At 38.3% G+C, this 27,613-nt stretch overlaps 1 protein-coding gene and 1 long non-coding RNA gene across 3 annotated transcripts in view; one reads left to right on the top strand and one right to left on the bottom strand.

Annotated features, from left to right (window-relative positions):
- Positions 1 to 6,284, top strand: part of LOC114479408 (uncharacterized) — a 28,615-nt gene extending 22,331 nt beyond the window's left edge. The window contains exons 5-6 of the long non-coding RNA XR_003675993.1: positions 347 to 351; positions 6,275 to 6,284. This is a non-coding gene — a long non-coding RNA (uncharacterized LOC114479408). The remainder of the gene's footprint in view (positions 1 to 346; positions 352 to 6,274) is intronic.
- Positions 1 to 27,613, bottom strand: part of ush2a (Usher syndrome 2A (autosomal recessive, mild)) — a 227,032-nt gene that overhangs the window by 77,558 nt on the left and 121,861 nt on the right. For both annotated transcript variants that reach the window (XM_028473043.1, XM_028473039.1), the window contains 13 exons: positions 21,250 to 21,767; positions 20,870 to 21,039; positions 20,610 to 20,776; positions 20,433 to 20,521; positions 17,107 to 17,441; positions 16,241 to 16,384; positions 14,520 to 14,683; positions 14,120 to 14,329; positions 9,734 to 9,936; positions 8,750 to 8,862; positions 7,912 to 8,125; positions 6,201 to 6,369; positions 5,883 to 6,104 (listed from right to left, as the gene is read on the bottom strand). In XM_028473043.1, coding sequence (XP_028328844.1) covers positions 5,883 to 6,104; positions 6,201 to 6,369; positions 7,912 to 8,125; positions 8,750 to 8,862; positions 9,734 to 9,936; positions 14,120 to 14,329; positions 14,520 to 14,683; positions 16,241 to 16,384; positions 17,107 to 17,441; positions 20,433 to 20,521; positions 20,610 to 20,776; positions 20,870 to 21,039; positions 21,250 to 21,767 — 2,718 coding nt within the window. The remainder of the gene's footprint in view (positions 1 to 5,882; positions 6,105 to 6,200; positions 6,370 to 7,911; positions 8,126 to 8,749; positions 8,863 to 9,733; positions 9,937 to 14,119; positions 14,330 to 14,519; positions 14,684 to 16,240; positions 16,385 to 17,106; positions 17,442 to 20,432; positions 20,522 to 20,609; positions 20,777 to 20,869; positions 21,040 to 21,249; positions 21,768 to 27,613) is intronic.

Raw genomic sequence — 27,613 nt, 5'->3', positions numbered from 1 at the left:
GAATAAAGACCAAAACTGCACACGTTTCTTTAAACACCACCTAATCTCACACATAAGTCCTCGCTAAACATCTAACACGTAAACATAGCCAGAGAGGAAAAGGGAGCAAAGGAAGAGCTTAAAAGTTAGTCTTGAACTCAAGGCACAGGAAGAAAGACAGGAAAATTTAAAACTCCCTTGTTTAATGTACTTGAAAAGAAAGTAAAAAGCTGTTTAAACAAAGTGACAGATTGGAAGGAAGAGGATTTATTACCAAGCATTACCCATACAGTAGGGATACAGAGCAAAAAAGCAGAGGATTACAGTCCTTAACAATAACTCATTGAGCCAACCTGGTCAAGGGTAGTTAGCGTAGGCAGTGGCGGTTCTAACACAAATTACTCACTGGGCAGGGAACCTCATTAAATACTTAAATAAAAATCATCAAAGTGTTTTTCCTCTAATTTTGTTAATGTATTTTTGAAAAAGGTGTTGAAAATTTAAAAAAAAAAAAAACCATCAACGTCCGCAGTAAATTTGGTCACGTTGCTATGCATGATCACAGACTTATTGAATATTTATTGCACTTTGTTGACGGTCCCTGCACAATGTCTCATAGGAAACAATGGGATATTCTCTGCTGAAATGACCAATAATTGTATTGAAGATCAGCTTGTTGCAGCTTGTAGCTCATTGGCTATCTCATAATGGTTAGAATGAACTGAATTTACTGAAGTCCTGATGCGCTGATCTATATGCTCCTGCTCCCCTGATATTGTTACACTGAATGATGTTTCCTGTAATGATTGATCATACTACACTATAGTTTCCTTATCTCGAGATAATTATCCCATTATCAGGGGAAAACAAAGTCGGAGGGAAAAAAATGTATGAAAGCACGGCCCTTTAGGGATTCCGTAGTAAACTAGAAAATTACAAAACAATTTATAATTCCACTTCTCATCGTTAATGACTCCGTTTAACTGTTTTCTGCCAACATTTTACACACTGTTGTTTGCTAAAGAAACATTTAAAGCAGATTTTAAGTGAATATCTGCAGCAGACACCACAGCACACTTTCACAGGTGTGGAGAAACACATTCCTCCATGGTTAATCAGAATAATTAACACGAGTGTTAATTATACTGTACAAGTCTAATAAAAAAATATTATTTTCAAAGAGTGAAACATGTATAAGAAATAGAGAATTGAGAGGAAAGATTCACTATTGGAGCCGACTTCTTCACTCGGCGCGAAGGATCACTGAGAAACGTTTAACTCACACACACGGTGCACTGCGTGTGCGTCGAGGCTGCGCTCGAGGCTGCAAACAAAGTGTGTTCTAGCCTGTCTGCGCGTGCTGACGTCTCCAGGTGTTTAGACACCTTTGGGTGACGTGGCGGTGAATGTCGATGTGTGTTTGTGTGTTGCACACCCCCCCCCCCAACATCCTCATAATTAACTGTAGTAAAAAAAAAAAATGAGGCCGAAATCGATTTAGTTTTCAACAAACACTTATAGAAGATAGGTGAGGTTGAACACCTGACCTCTTGATGCCCAATTTACACTTTGTGGGTCTCAAAGCTCTGATGTTGATCACACAAAAATCAAGACTAAATACTGTATCTCAGGAATAATTATCAACAGGGCTTATCAAACTTTCTTAAAACAATTATATAACAATGCACATACTATGTGATGCTACAAAACAACTTAAAAACTGCAATGCAAGAAACACATTTATTTTGCCCATGTTGCAGAGTTACTTTTGTCAGCATAAAACAATAAATAATTTTCGTCAACAGCATTTTTTTAAGTGAAAATAACTAGACTATGACTAATTGAAAAAATCACACGGTGATGAAAACTATCAAAATATATAGATATTTTTGTTGACAAATAAAAACCGTCACATGGGATTCATGTGGTTTTACACATTGACTGTGTGTATTTACAAACATTAATACCATTCCATATAGCGGTGTGCCAAAATATTGATACTACAATATACAGCGATATTTCGTCTTGCCGTACGTTATCGATACACTGGCGCCAAATATTGATTTTCTTTTCATCTTTTTAATATGACAAAAATAATATATACAAGGCTTTAAATTAACTTTTTAGATCACCAGCCAGCATGGCTAGTAGATTCTTAAAGTTACCAGCCAACCACATTTTCCAGCAGCCATATTTTTTCCAGCAAAAATAAACTACATTATGAGTGCCACAGAATAGGTTTATGTTCATGATTCTTGAAATAGTTTATATTTTAGTTGATTGTAGAAATACATATAAACATTTAATTTAAAAACAATGTTGTAACAATGCCTAAAATGTGCAATGTGGAACTTTGGGAGAAGTGAATAAAGTATATTCTCATAACTTAATAAACAAACTTAACTCAGATGAAAAATGGTTTCAAGAACACTGAAGTTAGAAAGAATAGAAGTAATCACTAATCAGTACTAATAATTACATGTACTTTAGAGAAAACATGTTTTACTAACATGCATGCTCTTCAAATGTAAACAAATCCCACTCCCCACAAACTGTATAGTGCACATTTTAAAGGTGGAAAAATGGTCAATTATCAGCCACTCACAACCCGACATCCATTTATTGTTAAAACTCCTCAATTTCTTCTTCTTTTCAGATCCTCTATCATCTTCATTTTCCCCTGTGACAGCAGCAGCCTTCCTTTTTTGCAGTTGAGGTTTTTTAACACCCGATAAATATCTCCACAAGTTTGTTAGTTTTTTCCTAACTAATTTTACAAATTAATTTCAGCTCCTATTAATTGTTTCGCACCGTTCTGTTTGTCTTCTCCGATACCCACAATCACACTAACGTTAGCACGTAACCAAATGTTGAATGACACGTTACAACATATAGTGCTCATGGGAAATGTATAGGATTAGTACAACAAGCAGTGTTTAAAGCCCTGATTACACACACACATATATATATATATATATATATATATATATATATGATGCACAGATATAATGCAGTACATACAGTACACAGTGCAATGAGACAATAGATGAGAAGTGGACATTTACAAATGTACACTGTGTGTGTGTGTGTGTGTGTGTGTGCGTGTGTGTGTGTGTGTGTGTGTGTGTGTGTGTTAAGAAGAGCCACTGTGCAGTACACACTTTGTTTTACTTGACTGTCATTTATGTGAAATTGATTGACAATATTTTGTAATTCCTGTGAAATGGATTCAGTGCAGTCAATAAATTCTGAATTTCTTCAGTGACACAGATATCGTAATGTATCGTGGAAGAAATTTTGTGCAACATATCGATTATCGCAGCTGTATCATGATATCATCATTATCGTGGGCAAAATATCACAATAGTATCGTATTGTGAGGTACCTGGTGATACCCAGCCCTAATCCCATATGAAATTAATAAATGCTAAATTCTAATTGTAAGCTTTAAAAACGCATAAACTCTTCTGCTACATGTTTGAGTCTTCTATAACTGTAATGACTTAATGTCATTAATTTGATTAAAACTAGACTAACTGAAATAGTCCTGATGACTAAATTTGAACTAAAATAAGGTTTTAATTTAGTCAAAAGACAATAACTAAATAACTAAATCAGAATTTACACTGACATGTCGGACAGCACAAAATGCACATCCAAATATTTCATTTAGGTAAATGTAAATGAAGTGTGAGCTGTTGTCTGGCAATTTGCTGCGTATACAGAATTTGGCAGAAATATGTGCGTTGAAATAATTTTTAAAAGTTTAGAAGGTTAATTTTAAAAAACTGTCTTCTATGAGGGTTATTTACTGGCTCAACTTTGTGTTTCACTTGTGATTTTCTTTGGGACATGTAGGATTGGCTGATGCCTTTGACCTGATGTTTCACCTTATTTAGTTTCGGTACTTTCCCATTTCAATTTAAATCGGCCAGCCTCGGGCACATTCATATGTGTAGGTGCCCATGCATCTGCACCTCTGCATTTCTCCGTGTGTGCGCGTGTGTGTTTGTGTGAGACACTTGCTTGTGTGTGTGCTCATATATGCACACACTCCAGCGAGTGTATCTGTTGCCAGACGGCTGTCTCCTGGCATTGCCGTTCCCCTGCAGTGTGTGTGTATGGTTGTTGACAGTGTGGACGGTAATGTGTGATAGATCGCACTTCAGGGACCCCATAATCACATCAGCCTAACCTAGTCTATCAGCTGGGCACAATGGGATACCCTTCACTCCTCCTTTAATCTGCTCCATCGAGCTCTTCACCACTCCTCTGTTCTTTGCTGCTTTCACTTGTACGCTCTCTCTCTCTCTCTTACAGTAGTTTTTACTCATCAAAAACACATTTTGTATCATCTTTTCCTATCTTTTTATTTATATCTTTAAAAAAACAGACACTCATCCCAAACTAAACATGGTTAATGTGAGCAATGAGAGTAAGTAGTGAAAAAGTTTAGAAAGCATATCTTGTAATTGGTTTTGTGTGTGTGTGTGTATGTGTGTGCGTGTGCGTGTGTGTGTGTGAGATTGTCTTGAATCCTAAATGTGAAAGTCTGGTTGGTTGAATAGCCCGACCCAGGGCTCCCCGACAGTGCATTGCACCCGGCAAATGGCCCTTAGCCTTGCTAACGCCGCTAGCTCTACAATTCATCACACCATATGTTCTCAATAGGGAAGCTAATGCTAATGACTGATGAGAGGAAGAAAAAGCGGGTGCAGGAAAGGGGAGGAGGAGAAAACATAGTTTAGAGAAAAAGGATGGATGAGAGGCTAAGTGTAGGATCAGAGAATTCCAGAAGAACAAGGAAAGATAAAAAGTAAATAAAAAAAGAGGAAGTTGGTGAACTAAAATGTAGAAGATTAGCATGCATTGGGAGGTCTGCGGAAAGGAGAGATATAGCACACTATTGGAGGTGAGGATGAAGCAGAGGAGAAAAACAAAAACAGATTAGACAAAACAAGCAAGAGTATGATGTGGTGCAATATTGATCATATATGGAAATATTACAAGTGATTACAAAGTGGCAAATTGTTAATTTGCGATGCCATGGATGGAAAGGCCATTTGTTTATGAATAAAGCTAAAGTAGGAAAAATATCCAAGAAAGAAATTTCTACAAAATTATTATTATTAGTCCTTAGTTATTGTGCTTTCACACTTTTTATCCTTCTGCACATTCTTCTCTGTTTTGTGTGTGTGTGTCAGAGTGTTTGCAGATAAGCTAATGAAATACTCTTGGCCTGTCCATATGGGGCCATTGTTTACTTGTGATAGAGTCCACGTGTCTGTCCCTGGCACTCAAAGCTCAGCAAACCCTGCTGAGGGCACCCTGTTGACTGTGTGCATGCGTGAGTGTGTGTGTGTGCGTGTGCGTAATTTGTCTATAGAGATGGAGATGTGTGTGCGTGTGTGTGCGCGCTAGAAAATGAGTGTATTCCTCCCGCTGTGCTCTTGGCAGTGCCCTCAATGGTGGCATCCTGGGTGTGTTTCATCATCATCTGCCATGACAAAGATGTCTAATGACACACACATACACTGACACCCACACGTAGACACACAGGCACAGTCCCATCTGTGCCGTGGTATCCGGGTGCTTCGGGACACTGCGGGAGAGGAGGAAAGGGAAACGACCCCACGTTCCTGAACCATGTGTCTACTTCTAAACCCTCTTTCTTTCCTCTCATTTTTATGACTATCACCAAGGATTAGCAGGATAATTTTTCACTTTATTCATCCATAAAATCCATTTTATCCCCTTAACTTATTGAGATAGCTCAACACTAGATTGCACATCACCACATGTAAGTGGAACTCAGACATTTCCCTTGTGTACAACAATGAAAATGTTCAGACAGCAGATGTTTTATAACACTTCTACTTTTTTTTGTTGTTTTTGTGACTCACCTTGAGTGTATTTATGCGTTTCTCCCTTCTCAGCATCGCCACAGCACACCAATGTATTGTCTACTATGCGGCCTCCACAGCACTGCACCCCAAATCCATCGTGGAGTCTTCCACTGCAGCAGACCTGGCCACCTGTCATGGAGTATGGGACCCCAGCACAGCAGCTGTCACCCAGCCCGACTGAAACCCGGCCCTCCAAGTGGTCAGGGCAGCAGTGTTCATCTAAAAAGATGGGAACAGAAAAAGGAAGCACTTTCACAAAATGCCGAGGAGCTTTTTTTAAATGTGTGTGAACACAAAAATGCACTTTCAACATACTGCTGCTTTTATGAACATAGGATCCTCCACAGCACTCGTAGTCTGGAAGAGTTGGGAAGAGTTGGCCATTGCAGCAAACAGGACTGGAGGAACTATTCCAACTTAAGTAACTGTGGCCACAACAGTGATGATGGAGTTTCTTTGTGTGTAATATTCCATTACAACAAACCTGATTGAGATACAATTAAAATGATCACATATAAATGTATTAAATACAGATAGAGTAACAATAAGTGACTGTCAACATAGCACTAAAAGCCAAAAATAGTCAAATTTGGCTTTTCATTAAATATTACCCAAATATTATTTTTTAATCAATATTTTATAATTTATAAATTATTTCCTGTCTTTTTTCAAATCATGAAGCTTAAGATTTAAAAAATTAACCCTCATACAATAAAATTATATACTGATATAATGATTAACTACATTATGATGTCAGCATCAGCAGGTAAAGTGTGCATATGGATTTATGTGATTCTAATTGTGCCACTGGATGCCTTGGCAGTGAATGTATAGCTGAGAGTCGTAAAACCTTGTTGGCTGACATTCAATGTCACAGGGCTGGAAGTCAATGTTGACGACAACTTAATCTATCTGGAAAAATTATTTATTGAGAAGTTTTACATTCATAAGTGTGTGTGTGTGTGTGTACATGAAAAGGGTTCTGACCAGAAGACCATACAGTATGTGTGTATTTTCTGTGATAAGTTGGGATCATGGGGGCATACACAGAGGTATATTACATATTAGCAGTGATGTGCAGTCAGGGTAGGCAAGGTAGGCAGTGTCTACCCAAGGGTGAATTGATATTTTGATTAATTGTTTTAATTATAATATAATTATAAATTATTTATTTTTCCATTTCCGATAGGCTACAGTACCTATATGTTTGAAAGTGTCAGCATTTTGTGCTTTTCACAGACTCACTCCGCTCTAAGGCAGGAGTGAGGCACACCCCCTCCCAAAAGCACATTGGTGCTCTGCCTCTGTTTCCATAGCGTGTTTTTACGTGTTTGGCATGTGCAGTCAGTTCCCCAAGATGAAAACCATTTACGTAAAAAGGCAGCTCTCTACGCTGCCTTTGGACGTAACCGTGCATTCACAGTGCATTAGTGAATTGATAGAACATGGCCGCTGCTGCTACGTTCTCTAGCTAGTGGGCGGGATAACACTATAGACAAGATGACAGAGCTAGAGATGATTTTGAGGAAAAATGACTGCTTTTAACAGATGGGATGAGCTACCAGACCTTCAGCAAAGGTAAGGTCAGAAAATTGTTTGTATTTTCCACAGTGAATGGAACAAAAGGAAGGATTGGCTTTGTGGATGCTCCTCACTGAGGCTGTTCTGAGTTGTTGTTGTTGTCATTTTCTCTGTGCTTCTGTGTTTCCAACACAAACAACGGATGTGCTGCCGTGTCATGAGATATATCTTGTTGGGAGAGTATGGAGGCTATATTAATTAATTGTTTATGTTTCTTTTATGGTGTTTTATGATGTTGTGGATCTTGTTGGGTTGTCATTGGTGTTGACATAGGTGGTCTCGATTTGCAACGCCCTGCCTACCCAACCCTAGTACTCACGGCACGTCACTGCATATTGGGTATACACAGATAGTATATTAAAATCCATCAAGAGCAGTTTATCCTGTAGATATTAAATACAAATTTAACCTAGCAAAAAATAAAGAAAATCCTGCCTGTTGTCACCTGTTGTTCGGGAAGGAAGCAGGATGTCCCACACACACCGTGGCCGTCTGGACACATCATGTATGAACATTCTAAACCAGATGAGTTGTTCCCTAAAGATGTTATGATCTCTGTAGTTCCATGAGTGCATAGCATGAGGGTTTGTCTCAAAACCTCATAGCCCAACATGATTCCACTGGGTTTCTCTGGACGGGACCAACTTATTTTCATCATCCTGAAAGTAAAAACAGGTGTGGGTAGGAGCCAAAATATACAACAAGTTAGAGCAGTGGTGTCAAACTCATTTTAGTTCAAGGGCCAAATACGGAGCAATTTGATCCCAAGTGGGCCACATATTTTATGTGAGAAAACAAGTAATTTCAACATCATTGTGCCCTCGTTTGCACTTTTAAGTACATTTAAAATACAAAATATGTAAGAAACCAACATCTAAGCAATTAGTGATTAATATCAGTCCCAACAGGATCTTCACTTTAAATTTTATCCATTTTGTGACCAAATTCTATTTTATTGAGGGAAATATGTAATAATTTGAGTAAAATTGAGTTGAAAATTTAGCATTAAAAATGACTGCAATCATGCAATATAAGCACTGGGAGTGTTACATTTTATTCACAAAATGATTCATGTTTTCCCTGTAATTTTTACTTTCTCCTGCGGACCGAATTCAACGCTCCAAAGGGCCGGATTTGGGCCCTGGGCCAGGAGTTTGACACATGTGCGTTAGAGTGACAGCAGTATGTGGTGTTCTATTCACACAAGCCGTCTTCTATCCTTAAACCCATGTGCGTTTCTGTATGAGTGCATGAATGTTGCATTACAGTGTATATTATTTTACCTTGGACTCATTACATGCACTTGTGGTCTTGCTAGGCCAGAGGGCAGACCCTCCACGGTTGTTGTTTGAGTGACATTACTCCGAACACATGCATACACTGTGCACACCTCCACCTGGGAAAAAAAACAACAAAAAAACATACACAACAACAGCGTCACACTTTATCAGTGGAAAAATACCAAGCACACTCACATATCAGTGCAGCGTTAATTTTGTTGACTAAAAGTTTCCATCATAATTTTCATCTACTGTATTTTTAAAAAGTGACAATAACTAGACTATGACTGTGCTCAAAAATGCATATGTACTACTCATACCAAGTCTGACGTCAAAATGAGTATGTAGTGTGTTCCAATTAAATAGTATGGAAAAAATTATTTAATCATTTAACCGCCTGAACGATGCATTGCGAGCAGAACGCAAAATCGTCCTGAGACCGGCTTCAAGCTAAAGGTCAAACATCCCCTTTTCAAAACAAAAGTATCTATTCTAATCTTCCATTCTTTTTTACCGCTTTTGTAAATAGGGCTTTTGTTTTGAAGTTAACAGGAAGTTTTGTCAGTAACACAATGGTGGGTGTCTAACTGAAAAAAAAATAAAAATGTGTTAACAAAAAACTGTGTCAACATATTATATTTTAGTTGACTATAAACTGGATGAATTCCAATCAAAACTCACCAACCATGTGGTGTTGCGTATTGATCTCATCACATCTGTCTGTGTATTTACAAACATTAATATCATCCCATATCAGGTTGATAAATGCTAATTACATCTTAAACTTTATTGCTGTATATTTTTTCAACTTTATCCGCAACAGATTTAGTCAACTAAAATATTAATGTCATTTAGTTGACGAGAAAAGACTAACTGAAATAGTCCTGTTGACTAAATTTTTACTAAACTAAACTTGCATTTTAGTCAAAAAAGTCACTAAAACTAAATCAAAATTTGCTGTCAAAATCAAAACTGTATCATTGATACCTGAATGTTGTAAACAGTTAACGGTTGCAGGTCCTTCAGCAGGTATGAACCTGAACTGTTGTCTACATTGCTGTGGAGCTGGTCGTCAACATATATGTTGTAACTAGTAACGGCTCCATTGGGTCTATCAGGAGGGAACCACAGGACACGTGCAGCACTACTGTTGACTGGGATCACCTCTGGAGCAGACATTCCCTCTGGCTCTGTGGACACAAGGAAGCAAGATATGGATCATTTAACACTGTTTCTGGTCAGATTTTTTTTTTAGAAAAAGTCTTGTTCTTTTAAATATAATTGTATCTTATTTATCAAAACTAAGCATTGAACTAATAACTAAAAATATATAATTTAAAAAAAATGTTGCTGAATGGAGTTCAGCAATTAAAATTTTTCAACTTTGCAGTAAACAAATAGTAACAACTGTAAACAAATAAATATTATTAAAATTATCTCTGAGTTAAGTAATAATATAATTATGATGATATATGTTCCCTTTTGTAGTTCTTGCCATTTAGTTTCATTATTAGTGAGGATCCAGGAGGAATAGGTTAATGCTAATGCTAGGCTAATGCTATTGTTAGGTTAATGCTAATGCTAGGTTAGTGCTAATGCTAGGTAAATGCTAACATTAGGCTAATACTAATGCAAGGTTAACGCTAATGCTAGGTTAGTGCTAATGCTTGGCTAATACTAATACTAGGTCAATGCTAATCCTAGGTTAATGCAAGTATATCCAACTGCAGACGCAGGTACGGTACAAGCACGCCCCCTACAAACCAGCCCCCCCTAAGAACCACGCCCATGCAAGCAATTTTTCAGTGCGCTGAGCCATTAAAAAATGTCCACATGTGCGACGGTAAACTGTGAAGCAATTTTTCAATGTAACCTCAAATTTAGCCAGGAAGTGGAGGCGGTTAGTGTTAGGTTAAAGGTTAGGGTTAGTAAAAAAGGAAGGAAAGTAATGCAAAGTTCCCCAAATTTGCCAGAACAGTGGAGGCGGTAGCGGTAGTTGGTCCTCTTAAATCCTGGTTCAATTATAAACCAGTGGGCGGTAATGCACTAAATCGTAGTTTGCCAACCGTCTTAAAACCTCAAAGAAGAAGAAGGAGAAGAAGAAGATCGACTGTGGAGGGCAACATAAACCTTTTTCACACTTCCGCATTTTAAACCAGAAGTGGTGCGCTACAACTTCCTGTGGCTATAGTTTTAGCATGAGAGATTGACAAAAATGGCTCAGAACGTGGTTGTTGTTGTCTGTTCCTGGTTGCTCTTGTGGGGCAAGAAGACAGCCATACCTGTCTTACTACACTTTTCCGACGGACCCGGACCAAAGAAGGCAGTGGGTCCAAGTAGTTAGGAGGGATGAGGGTCCGGAATTCTGTATAAAGCCAGGAGCACTTTTCTATGCAGCCGGCACTTCACTCAGGAGGATTTTGTCACTGGATCCACAATCAGCTGCCTTAAAATTGGAGATGTTCCATCTCTCTTTCCCTGGAATAATTTTATTGCACCACCATAGAGGGAGTCTGCCTTCAAGAGGGCTCAGAAACGGCAGCTTGTCCTCTCACCATGATTATGTGGCACCTTTACCCACAGCTAAATGTCAAAGATGGTAAATTGTGCATATTTGTCATAAAAGATCACTTTAGTTTGCAGGATGTGATACATCACCAGTGTGTTGACCTTGATAGCTGTGGATATATTCTTCATGGAAGAACTTATACCCCTTATCAAGTTTATTTGTTCGCTTATGTGCCGCTGTGATTGCCTCCGCATCAGCGAACGAAAAAGCTGGCAAAACGAGCAACGCTGTTGAAAAAACAAGAGACATTTTCCCTTAGAACCGCAAAAACAGGAAGTGACTCGGCACCAGAAGGCGCAACTTCTGGTTGTCGTGAAAAAGGTTTATTACACTCTACAGTGTACGGCCCATGGTATAGCCTGCCGGAAATAAGAAAAAATATATTTTAGTTTCTTTTCCTCTTTCAGAAAGTCTTTGCTCGTCCATTAACAGAGGTCACCCAAACCAAAGGGAACTTCTTACCTTGACTACAGACTGGCTTAGGATTTTCTGGTTGAAAGAAAAAAGGTCAGGAAGGTCTACAAATGTAGTGAAAGTATTCTGCACATGCAACACAAAAGGATGCAGGGAGTAAGAAATATGCAAAAGAATGAAACGACTGTTTAATTATTTTACAATAATGATCATGTTTAAGGTAAAAAAAAAAAAGCCTTATCTGATTTTTGTTGCGAGTGAAAACAATTGAAAAACGTGTTAGTGTGTAAGAGAGGCCATCAGGCTACTCCATTTATTATTCTAAGTGAAGATGCACTCGGCTACGCCAAGTTAACATAATTCATTTGCTGCCAGTGCACTTACCTGAACCCAACCTACCGCTCTACATTTCATTTACTACAGAATGGCATTATCAACGCAATACTGAACACTGAGCCTCTTCTGCACACACACGCGCGCGCGCACACTCTTCATGCCAATTAGTTGCGCTGTTAGCATTGCCCTATAGATCGCAGTCCATGTTAGGATGGTTGGTAGGGTTGAGCTGCGTTTGTCAAAAACATTAGGGTTAGAAGTGTGTGTGTGTGTGTGTGTGTGTGCACTCATAGCTGTAAAATAATGAAATTACCTCCAGAGTCCTCTCAGTTAAACGAGCCATGCTTTGCCTTTAGCACCTAATGATTTTCTAATGTTTTTAATGCACTTTTTATTATACTGCTCAGATTAGAGAGAAAGAAAGAAGCCACTGACATATGATTATAGTGAGAAAGAACTGCGCGGGAAAATAAAACAGGGAATGTCACGGTAAAAGAAAGAAACTAAGGGCAGAAGTAAAACAATGGAGTAAGCTTCCTTTGATAGACTGTTTTATTCTTTAAAAGATGTGTAAAAAGTACCCAGAGGCTGGCCTGAAAACAAAGACTACACAATAAAAAAATAGATTATAATTATAAGATTATAAAGTCCAATGTAAACTCTTCCTACAATGAAAATGTTTTAAACTTGTTTTTTTTTTTACTTTAAAGTCATAGTGTAGGCCTCATAGATCCATAAATTGAACACGATTTACTCCAAAAGGAAAAGAAAAAGGTTAAAATTGCTGTCCGACAGATTGTTTCTATGGCAAACTGTCGGTATTGTGGGAACTCCACCTCCCACAATGCAATGCACAAAACCTTCAGAAAATGTCAATAAGAGAGTGTTTAACCATGGAGAACAAAAACTTTCAAGCAACAATTTCCTTCTTCCGTTCTTTTTGGCCTAGGCCTAATATGTGTTCGATTCATTGATCTATGAGAGATACACTATGATTTTATCTAATAAAAAAATATTGTTTGTAGCAGCTTTAACCTAAAGTTAAAAATGTTTTGCTAAATTTGATGAATTTTGATCAATTTGGTTTCAAAATATTCTCCAAACAAAAATAACAACAAGAATTGTCAAATAAAACGGCCTACAAATGTAAAGGATATATTTACTCCCATGATTGACAGTTTTTGCACAGAGGGAAAATACTAATTTGAGTGCTTGTGCCGACAAGCATTTTATTACACTTTAGATTTGTCACACCAACACTTTGTAATTATTTTATCCCACAAAAACTGATGTGTTCAACATTTTGTGAAAAGCACAGTGATTCAGGGCAAACATGAAAATGAATCCACTCCTTAAATGGACACAGCAGTACCTCAAACCAAATGAATATTTTTGGTGACTGCAGCAATGTTGCCTTATTAGCAATACTGGTGATGTGAGTAGACTGATATCATTATAAGATTTGTTTCGGACATTTCAATTTCGCTTTTATCTGTAGCCGATGTACAACACAAGCAGTTAGTTAGGGTTAAGGGACTGGCTCGACATCCAACAATGATGGCCCAGGGTGGATTCCAACCCGTGACCACCTATTATAAGCTTGCTTCCTTAACCATTACTATCATCGCCATCATGAATTACAATTACAGGTGAATCATACTGATGGCTTCGTGCATGCATGTTGATTACTTGGTTAAGCACGGAACATGATGCACTGTAAGAGGAAGGCATGCCATTCTAGCCAATATTTGTTTAAAATACACATGCAGGGGTTGTGGCAGGAATGGCCAGTTTCTACAAAGTTCTCTCCACTTTAAAACCCCAATCTGTTTTAAAATGTTTTAAACAACTCAACTAATCTTATCTCCGAAATTCACTCACTAGTATTTTTTTTTCCCTCGCTTGAAGAGTCTTGCAGTGTTGGCATGTAATGTCATATGGGCACATGTGATAAAAGCTACTAGAAACAACTTATGACGGATCTGTCTCTTAAGTTTAATTAAAGCAATATTTAAAATAAACGTGTAATAAAATAATAAGAGATACAACCATACCTCCATCTGCTGTGGTGACATTAACTCTGGTCTTGGTTGTATTGTGAGCTCCATTAGAAACCCATAATGAGATCATGTACGTAGTGCTGGGCCAAAGATCACTTATGACTGTAGATGTCATTTCAGCACCAAGAGCCCAGATGAGATTTGGCTGAGGAGACTCAACTTCAAGAAAGAATGACTCCACCTCTCCCTGTAGGTCCTGCAAAGCTGTGAAAGATATTATAAGAGAGAAAGCTTAAGAACAGAGGGTGCACCCTGCACAAATTACCAGTCCACTGCAGGGTAAACATTAAGAGAGACAATGGCACCTGTCATGAGCATACTGCAGTCTTGTGCATTATTTGTTGTGTTTGTTAATGGATATTCTTTGTTTATACAAGAGACAGGATAAACTTACATGGCGGTGTCCAGCTGACTTGTATAACAGTGTGATTTATAGCCTTGGCAAAAAGAGATGGAGGATGAAGAGGAATGCCTCCCATGGTGAACGCTGTGGCAATCTCCCCTGAGGTGTAGCCCACATCATTATGAACTTCTAACTGGTATTGGTAACGAGTGTATCTGTAGAGAGAAAATACAGCTGTACATAGTGCAAGCAATTCTTTAAAATTACGTCAACATCAATTTTCTGCAAACCAAAACACCATTGACTGCATTTTGGCTGCTTAATTCACATTGTTATATAGTATTGGACTAAATGGCTCATGGGTTGATCTGTTTATCACCTTATATTAGTTTGGGTTGCAGTTACTCTTAGAACCGCTCAGAAATGAAAGGGAAAACACTGCTTATATGATCTACGGCCTAGAATCTCAAACTTTTTTGGCTCAAGTACCCCCTTTCTATTATTTCTGAATTCAACTGCCCCCTTTTGTCTGACAACAACATTTTGCTCAGAATACAATGAAAAATAGCTATAGAGCATAGTGATGGAATTAATGAGGGATAACACACATTTAAAAGAATCTAATTTTGTAAAGTGGAATAAACAGTATTTAGTGTCTCCTGAATAGATGTATTTCCATAGTTTTAATCATTTCCTGTCATTACCCGCCTGGTGTGGGACCAAGACTGACCTTTGTGTTTCAACAAGATCATTTCCATAATCATTATTATGATTATCATTTTTAACTATAAATATACATTATAAATCCCTATTTTTTATGCTTTCATTTCTTAATTGCTCTAGTACCCCTGTAGTGCCATCACGTACCCCCAGGGGTACATGTATCCCCATTTGAGAAACACTGATCTAAGGTATGGTGCATCAAAAATTGTGTGGATATCATTTTCAGCAGTAGAAAGCTAAAAGAACAGGGTGAAGGTAAATGTGGATATGATTGCAAATGCTCTGAGATCAGCAGAAACAATCAATCAATAATTTGCTTGCCTTTTCTGTTTTAGACTTTGTTTACATGTTCAAACCGACCAAATCAAAGCAGACTGTCAGGGCAAATGGATCCTAGAGCGGTTTAAATACTCAAGGAATTGCTGGTGTGAATGCAGCCTTAGTATTACTAAGAGAAATGAGTAGCATTTGTTGTTCCTAGGCCAGTAATCAAGTAGATTACCCTTTTCTTATTAACATCGCAAAACCACATTCTCCCAGAAAACATCTTTTTGCTTGCCGCTTTTTTTGTTTTTTTTTTACATGAAACTCTGACTACAAACAATTTCTTTGTTGTTTCCAATGGATGTATTGATATAGTGAATTAATCTGACCATTAACAGCAGAATGAAAACAGGCTCACAGCAAAACTAACATTTGAAATATTTTTTTTTAAAAAAAGTGCTTAAAAATGTGAAAGTTCAATAGTATTTGAAAACAGACACAAAAGTTCCAAAAGTTTCTTAGTTTACTCTGTCAAAAACGCACAGTGAAGCCCCTTACCCAGAGGTGCTAAACTAGCATAAAGAAAAAAAAAGGCTTTCACCAAGTGCCAAACTGAGATTAGGGAGCGCTTTGTGAAAAACAATTTAATTCTTTGGAATATTTGCTTAATGTATCTTTGAGCGGTATTAAAAGATGGGCATCAGCGGCAGCCTGCCGATCAGCTCTGCACACACGGCTTGCCGCAGTGCTGCCGTTTGCTCTAGAGCTCATTCTGGTAATCTCACCTGCTTAGGCCTTTATCTTGGTAAAACAATTTGGTGCCGGAGTAAACATGAAGCCAGCGATGGAGATCTTCCGAGGGTGGTGGAAACGGGGTTGTTAATGTGTTGGCCAGGGGCTGGTAAGTTTTACGCCTCAGCAATATGTATCTATGGAGAGAATTTGAATGACAGGAAACACACACATGGTCAGACATTACATAAGCCTGCATACATTTACAGATATGAATAAACAGGATGCACTATGCACACACAAAGCCTTATCCACACTTATTCTTAACTCTTCTACATCTTTTTCCCCCTTCTTTTTCAGCTGTTTTCATCGTCTTTATTCATCTGCTCTGCTGTGTTGCATCCCTCCCCTCCAATCCCTCCATCCCTTGGTTTTTTTCTGCAGGGTATGTGTTTTCCCATCCCCACAGTGATGCTAATTTCTGCTCTAATCAAAAAAGAAGGGCTTAATACCGCCTTTTAACCAACCCTTTTAAACAAACAAACAGAGCTGAGCAGAGCAGAACAGAACACAGACAGGCTCATGCATTTTAATCGTCAGTTAGGAAACAAACTTTTTTTGTGTAGTCGAGGACAGGGCACAATGAAATGGACATTAGGGATGAAATAATACTGATTAAAATATACATAATACTTACCTTGGTACCCGGCCTCTTATGTTAACATCTTGATTACCAGTTTATTTAGGAGCAGCATGTCAATGTGTATTTTTAATGATTTGAAAGCTACTTTTACTGCGTTGACATTTTTATAGAGTATAGCTAATAAATGAAAACAAGACTGAAATAGAACATAATTGCATTTTCTTTGTTTTTTTTTTTTGCTATGGCTTTGAAAAATTCAAACAATATACATGTTACCTGATGTTGGGTCCGTTGGGCCTGCTTGGTGGTTGCCAGGAAATAACTAAGAATGAATCACTGACTGCCACTACTGACAGAGGGGCAAGACCTTCAGGACTGGTAGGTAACGTGGTAGCTGGAGTGGCCAGACTTTCCGTGCATCCCCCGATATGTCCTTGACCTCTTGAGCATGCCAACACAGTTACACTATAATCTGTGTGTGGAACAAGTGCTGCTAAGGTGATGTTAAACTCAGATGCATTCCCAGCTGTATGGGGTATTCGGGGTTCTGGAAGGCGAATCTCATAGGCATAAATTTCTCCATTGGGAATGAGAGGCGGTGTCCATGTGACCTGAAACATATATACCTGTAATTACATTTCAGATTTGTTTTTTCAGTTTAAATCATATCAGTTTGGACAAAATAAATAAAGTATGCTCCAAATAGAGTTAAATGAAACTGTTGTAATTTCTCTATAAATGTACACTGTAATAAAAAAAACTTTACAGAATCAGCTTTTATTTTGAAGGCTACACCTGCAACCTTCACAGAATAATCTTTTTAATCCTCAGAATCAGTATGATGTCACTGCTCCAATAGGATTGAATGGGTGATTTTTCAATTTACTTTTGCCAATTAATCAATAACTGATAAACTTACTTAAACATCAGAACATATCATAATTGTCCTGGGGATTCTGCACACTAGATAATCCTGGTTGATACAATCAGACTGATCTGCTGAAAATCTAGAGATACATTTTACTTATTCCTCAGTAATTACAAAATGAGGAAAAAATACTTAAGTTATCAGGAAACAGAGCCTCAGACATCTTCTTAAATCCATGTCTTTCTCACCTTCCTGACTGACAGGGCCTTTAAAACATTCTCTGCATGTGAATGGAGAGAAGCTTTTAAATGAATGAACTACAAGAAGTCGAGGTGGAGTGCATTCATTTGGTTGTGGACATGTAAAGGTGTCCTTAGGAAAAGGCATGCAGCATCTACTTTAGCGTCACTGTATTTGTGGTCAAGTTTGAGTGACACCGCTCACCGAGAATTGAAAAGGAGCCTATGCGGACAGCAACACTGTGTGCACATGTGTGTGTATCTTGCAGGGATATTAACCTGACTTTGACTTGAGCAGAAGATTTCATCACATTTAAAACAGAGTACACCCAAACGCGTGCACATGCACAGACACCATGCTAAAATAATGAAAGAAGCCAGTAATGGAATTGCTGCATGCAAAAACAAAAGCTTGGTATTGTTGAGCTCTGCATCTGATTTGGAAACAGATCAGTCTGTCAGCAGTTCATAGTGTGAATGAAGGTAGCTGGCAAATACGAAAAAAACAATACACTTACAGAGACAAATACACACAAACACAAAACCTGTGCTTTTCATGAAACTAATATCTTGATGGAACTAAACATGAACGGAGAGTGACAGACAGTCTTCCCGGAGTTTTAGAGTGCACTAAAATACACAACTACACATTTTCAGTGACACAAAAACACACATCACTAATATTAATAACTCATCAGTTCAGATGTTACATGGGCTCATTAGTTTAGATGATTAGGTTGTCAGTGTTAAACAGTATTCAGGATGAACTTCACATGTGACACACACGCACGCGCACACACACACGGTAAGGCAGGGTCATTTTGAGTTAGGTAGCTCATTTCCCAAAGTGCGTGTTGTGTGCGCTTTGTGGTGGAAGTCATTTACAGATTGAATAGCTTGATGTAATCTGGAGATGGTAAAGACAGAAGGGACCTGGGATTGACATGGAGCTTTGGGGCTAAAGCCAGTACAGCAGTACAGTATATATGTGTGTGGGTGCATTTATGATACACAGAAGCACTTTGTATAAAAGATACAATAAGGTACACAATCACTCAGCACTTTATGAAGTTCATTTCAATCAGTAGTAGCAATTTCTTCACATTAACACATAGTCAGTAATCCTAACTCTATACATCACAATACAGAGGGATTCACAGTGATAAATTAAATGAATATTTATCCACCAACTTAGCAAAGTAAACCAATTCCTATATTGCCCACCTTAAATAGAATGCAGCTTAGGCAATGGTGTGCTATGAAATTAGCTAACAATATAAGAACTAATCTTTCCACATGCATACAAACCACAAAACAGCAAAGGCATAACTTTTGTTTAAACATACATTAGCCTATAAAAAAGCTATCTGTAAAGCTAGAACTCAATGTACTACTTTTTGACATTGTGAACTGTCTCTCAAGAAAACTCCAAGAAAGTCCAGTGGCCTTTACTAGTTATTCATGATCAGGTTAACTGTGCACATCCACATATCTATTAACCAGATTGCTGGTTTGCGGGACCTTTTCCATTGGAAGGAGGTAATATGACAATGAGTAGGGAAAAAAACACTTGGAAAATAGACGAAAGACTCAAAATTCTTGGTGTTGTCAAGGTCAATTAGTAACCAGGAAGCAGCGTACCCGACTGTCCAATTAGCAACAACCAGGAAGGAATGCTTTTCCTCTTGGACCTGTGACCCCTAAAGCTGTGCTGCAGCAAAGATGACAGGGGCGGTTCTGAAATGATGACAGGCATTAGCATTTTTCTGCAGTTAGCATTAGTGCAGGTCTGTAAGTGCAAGTGTGTGTGTGCATCTCTGAGGGTGTGCACATGCATACAATATTGTTTCAGCGGCTTTCATTGATAGGCCTTCATGTGAGATTAGCCAGTGGTGGAAATTAACTCCAGTCCCTCCTTCAAAATGGCCGACAGGAAGGAAGCAACTTCAGACAGGGTCACAGCCCCTCCCATTTCTGAAGGGGACCTTGAGTTGAATGTTTTTCTTTCTCATTAAATCCGAAAAGGCAAAGACAGAAAAATCGGTCTGACATTGCTTTGTCTTTTCCTCTCTGTCAAAGCAAAAGCATCTAAAAAGATTCTACATAAAGTTGAACTTCATTTTCTCTAGAATATCAGCAAACACTCAACTTTTGGTGAATCCTGCATTTTTAGCATTTATTATCAGTAGCACTATTTTAGAATGAAACTATGTTAATTAATTAATAGATGTTAATGATAAGTCTGTATGGAAACTATTGTTTGCCAAACAGTTGGTCCAGTTTTGTTCCAGTTAAAAGCATCACCATTAAACCTTAAGCAAGCAAACAACAATTTAAAAACTGAATTTCGTTCAGAAAAAACTGCAATCCTATAGGACCCCAACTTGTATTTACAGCATTACACCACAGTTATTTAGGCCGACATTGAGCACAAAACAAGGTACACAAAAAATCCCCACAAACAAACACTAACCAAATTAAATAGTGTGTCTTACTTGAATTGACTCAGGCCCTAAGACCTTCAACCTTGGTGGACTGAGTCCAGCTGGTCTAGAAGGTTTGGTAGTGATACTGACCCAGGGCCCTGCAAGTGTGCAAGAACAATACACATCAGATATTGTAAATCTATGTCATACCACAGTTGATTCTCAAAACACTGACACCAGCCAAACCTGTGCTGTTGCCAGCCTGATTTAAAAGGACAAGTCGATACTCATAGGTTGTCCAGGGACTAAGAGCTGATGAAGAATCCAAAAAAGAAAGAGGAGGAATATCTGGCAAGAGCTGACCCACTGTGAAGACTTGTTTGGTCCCAACAATTCTACGTTCGATCAGCCACCTACAGAAAGGGCCATAATTAGTAAAATTAATATTAATAGACATTTTAATGAAGGATCTACAGGGTCGCCAGGGTCAAAGATTATTGTCATACTTTTCCAAAGGTCCATTGTTGGAATCTGGTGCACCCCAGGATAAGAGCACTGAGGTAGGCGTGTCTGAGTAAAGGTGAGGTGCAGGGACACCCTCAGCAGGAGCTGGGAGAGTTCGAAAATGCTCAGGTTCCACAGACACTGAACAACCCATATTGGTGCACGCTTCCACCTGAGTTCAAAGGACAATTTAAGGTAAACAGCTTGCTGGGTTTTTGTAGTGTTAAAGAAAAGTCAGTACTTCATTCTCTTCAATAGCAAATCCTGAACTCATAGGGCATGAGTCAATAAATATTCAACAAGTTATACTATTGGACAGTATATAGCCTGTCTTTCCAACAATCAACAAAAATAAATGAATCAATGAAGTAGAAGATAGTACCTGCAGGCTGTAAGTATTGAAGGGAAGCAGACTGAAGAAAGTGTGTCTCGTGGTGTTTCCAGGAACCGTGACTGTCTGAGTTGATAATCTTGAACTGGTAGAGTTGTATGATGTGCTAAAAGTGAGACTGGGACTTTCTATCCTGATAAGTGGGTTCTCAAACTGGATTTCTTTTACAGCATCAGGTACTGAGGTGGCGAGTTGGTTAGAAAAATGACTAGTTATGGAAGACATGGTGGTAGGTATGGATCCATTCTGGGTGACCATCGTGTATGATGGCCAAGAGTTATTAAGATATGCACTTTCTATACTGACCAATGGGCCTGGTTTGGAGTCCATACTCTTATTGAGAGACAAATTGAGACTGGGTTTATAATCAGTATAAGTAACAGAGTTGTGGTGAAGAAAGAGGGTATAATTTTGTATAATGCCATTAGGTTGTTTAGGAGGCGCCCACATGATTGACACACTATGAGAATCAAGCTGTGAAACAATTGGAGTATTTATTGGTCCCGGGCCTGTGAAAAAAGAAAAAAAAAAAAAACACACATGAACAGACAAGCGGAGGACATTTTTGAAGAGGTTCTGTAAGGTTATGACAGTGGGAGTTTGAAACAATAATTTGAAAACTAAAACAATGAATGACTTCAAAAGGACAAAAAATGCTTTTCCTAAAAATACTTAGAGGAATAACAGAAATAAAAACATTTCTTCTCTGAATATTTCCCTGAGGGAGTTTAAGTTGCATATATAGATTTTTGGTAGTTATGATTGAAAGTGGGTCCCTTAACAAAGATGGGAATGAGCAAGGACAAAATGCTTCCTTTTTGCCCTTTCAGTAGGTTCAGTTCAGATGAAAATTATAAAATAAATTAAACAAAAAAAGTTGTTTTGTTTTCTAACTAACATATTAAATGAGAGCAGACAGATCAGAAGCAATGTGGATGGTGAACAGTTTACTAGAATATTGCATTTCCAACAACTTTCACAAAAGTGCACCAGGAGCATGTTTTACTGACTGCACTGTACACATGCACTGACATTAACAACTTGCATTGCACACAACCAAATTAATTCACAAATACTCGAAAAAGTAAATATCACACTTAACCTGCGGGCTGAATTTTTTCTGTATTTGTAGATCCACTGGGCTTATGATGAACACGAGTGTATCAAAAATAATTAAATAAATAATATTAAGAATCATTATTTTTTTTTAAAATTGACATTAATTTTTCATTAAATCACATGAGAGAAAAAAATCAAATCCTTGAACAAAAAAAACAAAAGAAAAACAAAATTGGTGTGGATGATCCTTAAGCTGTTGTATAATGTTTTGACTGAACAGGTTTGGTTTTAATGATAACTGCATAATAAATTCAACAACACATGGTCCTTGAACACTGGTGAATTTACTATGTATAATTTAAAGCAATATTTCAGTAGTTAAAGCAACATTTTAAGTCCAAACAGCAGCGTCAGTAGCAGGCAACTGCCAATTTACTGCAACGACTGGAAATGTGTGCTTATTGATCCTCTCAGTGCATGTAGGTGTCTTAACTTTTACAGGTCAAGTACACTGACTTTAAATATCAGTTGCTCTCTCGGGATGCACAACAGGCCACTGGCCCATGACATTCACATGTTCAACATCAAATAAGAACCAACATGAGACTACTCTGAAGAAACGTCTCACTTCACTGTAGCTCATTTAAACACAACGTCCCTCCTCTCGACAAATTTACATCCCACTAGACTGCTCTATAATGGACACACAGAGATACGTGTCCACCTGCGTAGACCCATAGGTCCAGCAGCAAACACACTGACTCACATGCCCACACCCACAGCGATGCAGTATAGCGATAATGGTGCTGTGTGAAGGGCAAGCAGATCAAGGTGACTGAGCGGACTGAGAGAGCGTGCTGCGTCGCTAAGTGCTACCGCTAACCGCTAACGGCTTTCCCAGATGGCGGGGTGTGTGTGTGCTGTGAGTATGTGTGTGTGTTTGTGTGTCTGTGTGTAAAGGAGAAAGTGGATGAGAGTGACTGGCAGTATCTACACATGGTCGTAGGAGAGATATAGTGTGCAAGCATGCATTAGTGTGTGTCAGTATGCATGCACATGAGACAACAGCTGTGTTAAGTACAGCATGTGTGCATTTTGCACGATATCTATTAACTGATAGGCCTTTGATGGGCGCTTCCTGTAATGACTCCCTGGTGTCCCAATTTGGCCTATGGTCGAAAACTACATTCAAACAATTCATACTAATATTTTTCTGTAATTTAGACTAAAATCTAATAAAACACATGTGTTTTTTTTCACCCCCCCAAAAAAACCATTTTCTGTTACTCTTATTTTCAATGAATTACAGATAAAATGATTTTAAAAGAGGGTATAAAACAAGTTTGCATCAAAGTCAAAAACACAACAAGGAGATTTTATAACACACAACGTAACAATGTAAAGATGTTTCTACCAACCCACTCATCAATCTCCTATCTACGTATTTCATCTCTCCAGGTTTTATTTTTTATTTCTGAAGCCACTTCATTCCCTTTCCGTCTCTTTCTTCACCACCTTCTGAAATTTACATCTCTTCTCTTTTTCCCTGTGGTTTTGATTCTGTCTCCTGCTCCCCCTCTCCCAGGGCTCTCCCTGCTAAATAAACAATGCAGAAAGTTGACCTTTTAGGTTAACAGGTTTTTATGCTAGCTCTACTCAGCACTCACACTGATTCAATTACCACTAAAGGTCCAGTGAACCCTACGAATAACCAAGGAGCCCATTTCTCTGTCTGCACATGTGCATGTCTGCAATGCCGCGCTGAATGCTTGCTCATCTTAGCAGCGCTGCTTCTTTACCTATTTGTCTTGTAATGTCCAGTTAAACAGCATCAACACTTTGACATAACTTCTCTTTGTTTGACATTGATTTGTTTGTTTCCCAACACAAAGATGGAAAGAAAGGGATTCTACATAAGTAGAAAATCTGATTTCTTGCCAATAGTTTTTACCAAACAGTGAGTCACCTTGATGCAGTCTCCGTCAGCCAACCAAAATAACGCCTGTTGTTACCCCCTTTCCTGCTTCATTCCCTCGCTCCCTCCGCCTCCCAATCTATCCTCTCGCTCTTAGCGTTGAGTGTTATTTAGGCTTTACTGGTGCGTGTAAAATTCTGCAATTTGAAGGGCTGTTAAGTTTTTCAATTGAAATTTTCATTTAAGATGCAGGTGGTGCTTTTTTTTGCTTCTTTTTTTCTTTGCTGTTGCTTTACTGCTCCCTGGACAGGCAGGAACGAGTGTTGAGGAAATACATGCTCTCATTGGTCTTTCCTCTACATCTCTTCTTCTCTATTCCTTCTGTTCATCCTCTTAACAATTTCATATCTCCTTATTTTAACAACCACTCTGCTTTTTTAGCAACCATTTCTCCAAACTCTTCATTCTCTAGGCCTTTCCTTATTTTGTTCTCTCTTTACCTCCTTGCCTTCCACCCTTACTCCTCTTCTCTCCAGTAAAACACAGTAGTAGAAGGCTAAAACAGAAGTGAGGGGCTGCCAAGCCTTAAATCACATTTATAAGGATTTGAGTAGCATAGTAATAACACAATCAACTGACAAGGGCTTGGAGAGGTAGAGGGAGGGGAGTGTGTATACGTTTGTGCGTGTATACATGCATACTGGTTGGAATATAGATGTTTAGTTGTTCTTAATCAATATTTGCATGAATAAGTCTGGCTATCATCTGGTTTGTGTATATTGAAACATGCAGATATTTATTTTATCCTTACACAGGGTCATAAGCATGCTTGCTGGTGTGTTTGTGGAGGGGAAAGTGCATTCAGGGGACTGAGATTTTGAAGGTGAAGGTGAATCAGGGATCCTCGAAGCCATAATGATGACAAACGCTGAGCTTTAGAGTTATTAAGATGCTTCGGCATGTTGTCAAAACATGACAAGCGGTACACGCCGCATTTACATTGCATGTCATATCGTTTCTATTTTCTTCAGATTATTTAACATCATTCCAGCTTTAGGATTCTATGAAGAGGCACTGAAAAAGGGGGTGACGTATGACCAAGGTCATGAGCTACATTTGTAAGCATAACATTAGGGGCATGTGAGATTCATCAGGATACCTTTAAAAGGGCGTCATCCACTAACCTAAACAAGATTAATAGAAGCAATTGATTTAAGGTAATCTATCTTTTTCCAAATGTAAGTTTTTTGTATAGAGATCATACTGTCTAAGAAAGAACCTATTTACATATGACACCTGTAAAAAATTCTAAAGCAGTGCATTATTGGGATATAGAGAATTCTAATTATTGAAAGTTGCAGAAGTATGTAAAGCATAAAAATTAGGGCTGTGAATATTACTGCTTTATAAATTATTGATTCATTTTTTCTAAGAGTTTTGTAAAAAAAAAAAAAGTTACAATATAAGTCAGCAAACCTGTAACAATTTACATTTCCATGAAAAGGCAAGTGAGAGTGTGAACATGTTCCAAAGATTGTCTTCTCGTGTGTTCAAAAGAACAACACTCCATTGGTCCACTGGTACCGGTTTTGGAGGAAAGACTGGAGAGCTCCAGCAGGAGTCTCTAATGCCATTAATAAACTACAAAGTTATAGAGGCCATCGCTAAATAAGAGCTATTAACTGCCATCCTAATAACGTGGAGGTGGATCAGAGACTGAGAAAAGGGGGTAGAGCTGTTTCAGGGGACTGAGCTCATCATTTACCCATGAGGAAGACAAAACAAATGTAGCGCTAACATGGGACCATTGCACCTTTGTAAGCAACGACAGCCGTCTGTGTGTTACGGCTTCAAGGACTGAGTCTGTATCCTTTTGCGTGTAACACTTACAGACTATAAATAATAACAGGAATACTGTTAATTATTATTATTATTATTATTATTATTATTATAGCAGCTTAGAAAAAGAAAGCTGCTATTTTCTTCAGTAATGTAGACAGACTGCTCGGCCTCAGCAGTTAAATGTGAAAGAGCAGAATAGTTTGCGCTTCAACAATTTTGAATGTCCGTCCATCCATCTTCTACCCCAGCCACTTCGTCCAACTCATCCCTTTGGGTTCACAGGCCAGCCGAGAGACATCGTCTCTCCAGCGTGCCCGGGTCATCTTTGGGGTCCCCTACTGGTGGGATGTCCCCTGAACGCCTGACCAGTGAGGCGTCCGGGATGCATCCTAATCAGGTGCCCGAGCCACATTCTCTCGCTCTTCTCAATGCGGAAAAGCAGCGGCTCAACTCGGCGCCCCTCCCAGATGACTGAGCTTCTCACTGTATCTCTAAGGGAAAGCCCAGCCACCCTACGGAGGAAACTCATTTCAGCCGCTTGAATGATCAAGGTTGAAATTTATTCTGCAGTTCTCTCATATCGACACTGGAATTTTCTAAATCTACCTGGTTACTTTCTTTAAAAAAAAAAAAAAAAAAAAAAAATGAAGTAATATTTTTGGTAATATATTAGACAGGCATTTAACAAAGCCAGAAGCTTTGAAGTCTGCATGGTTCAATTGGTTTGTGGTTTATTTTTGTGAAGAAAAATGCAATTTCACATTTCACTTTACTAAATGTAACTGTTTCAGGATAAACACAATTTCTGTACAATAACTTGATTATTTAAAAATTCACAAGAAGTGAGTAACAGTTTATTAATCAATTATTTATGATTAAATTTGCAATTAATTAATTACATTTTGATAATCGCTTCACACCTATAAATATTAAGAAGTCTTGCTCATTTCATTTTAGGTAAACCATTTTAAGAAAGCTATTTGAAATACTAGTTTAGGTAAAAATATTCAACTCCTGTTTAGCAAAGTTAGCAATAAAATAGATTAAAAAAACAAATAAATTAATATTCCCACACGCCACTAATTTGGTGACAAGCAGAAATAAGTTAAAATAATGTTTTATTAATAAAGGAACTCAATATAAACTTCCCTCTAAATTGTATTTGCTAGGTTTGTAAAACACAAATCTTTAAAAGTATGTTTTTCCTTTTTCTGGTCTTCGAACAAATCCACACATGGATTACCACAAACTGTCTTACATGCTTGTTATTTTAAAACATTTAATAAAAGCACAATTTCACACACACACACACACACACACACACACACACACACACACACACACACACACACACACACACACACACACACACACACACACACACACACACACACACACACACACACACACACACACACACACACACACACACACACACACACAGTCTCTTAGATCACTTAGCTTATGTGAACATGGGAGTAGACAGAGGAAAGGGAGCTGTCCAACACGGCTAGAGTTTATGTTCACAGGAGCCGTCTG

The sequence above is a fragment of the Gouania willdenowi genome, chromosome 3, assembly GCF_900634775.1.
Source record: "Gouania willdenowi chromosome 3, fGouWil2.1, whole genome shotgun sequence".
Classification (NCBI taxonomy): domain Eukaryota; kingdom Metazoa; phylum Chordata; class Actinopteri; order Blenniiformes; family Gobiesocidae; genus Gouania; species Gouania willdenowi.
Note: the sequence above shows the minus strand (reverse complement) of the source record. Positions and strands in the feature narration are given on the sequence as shown.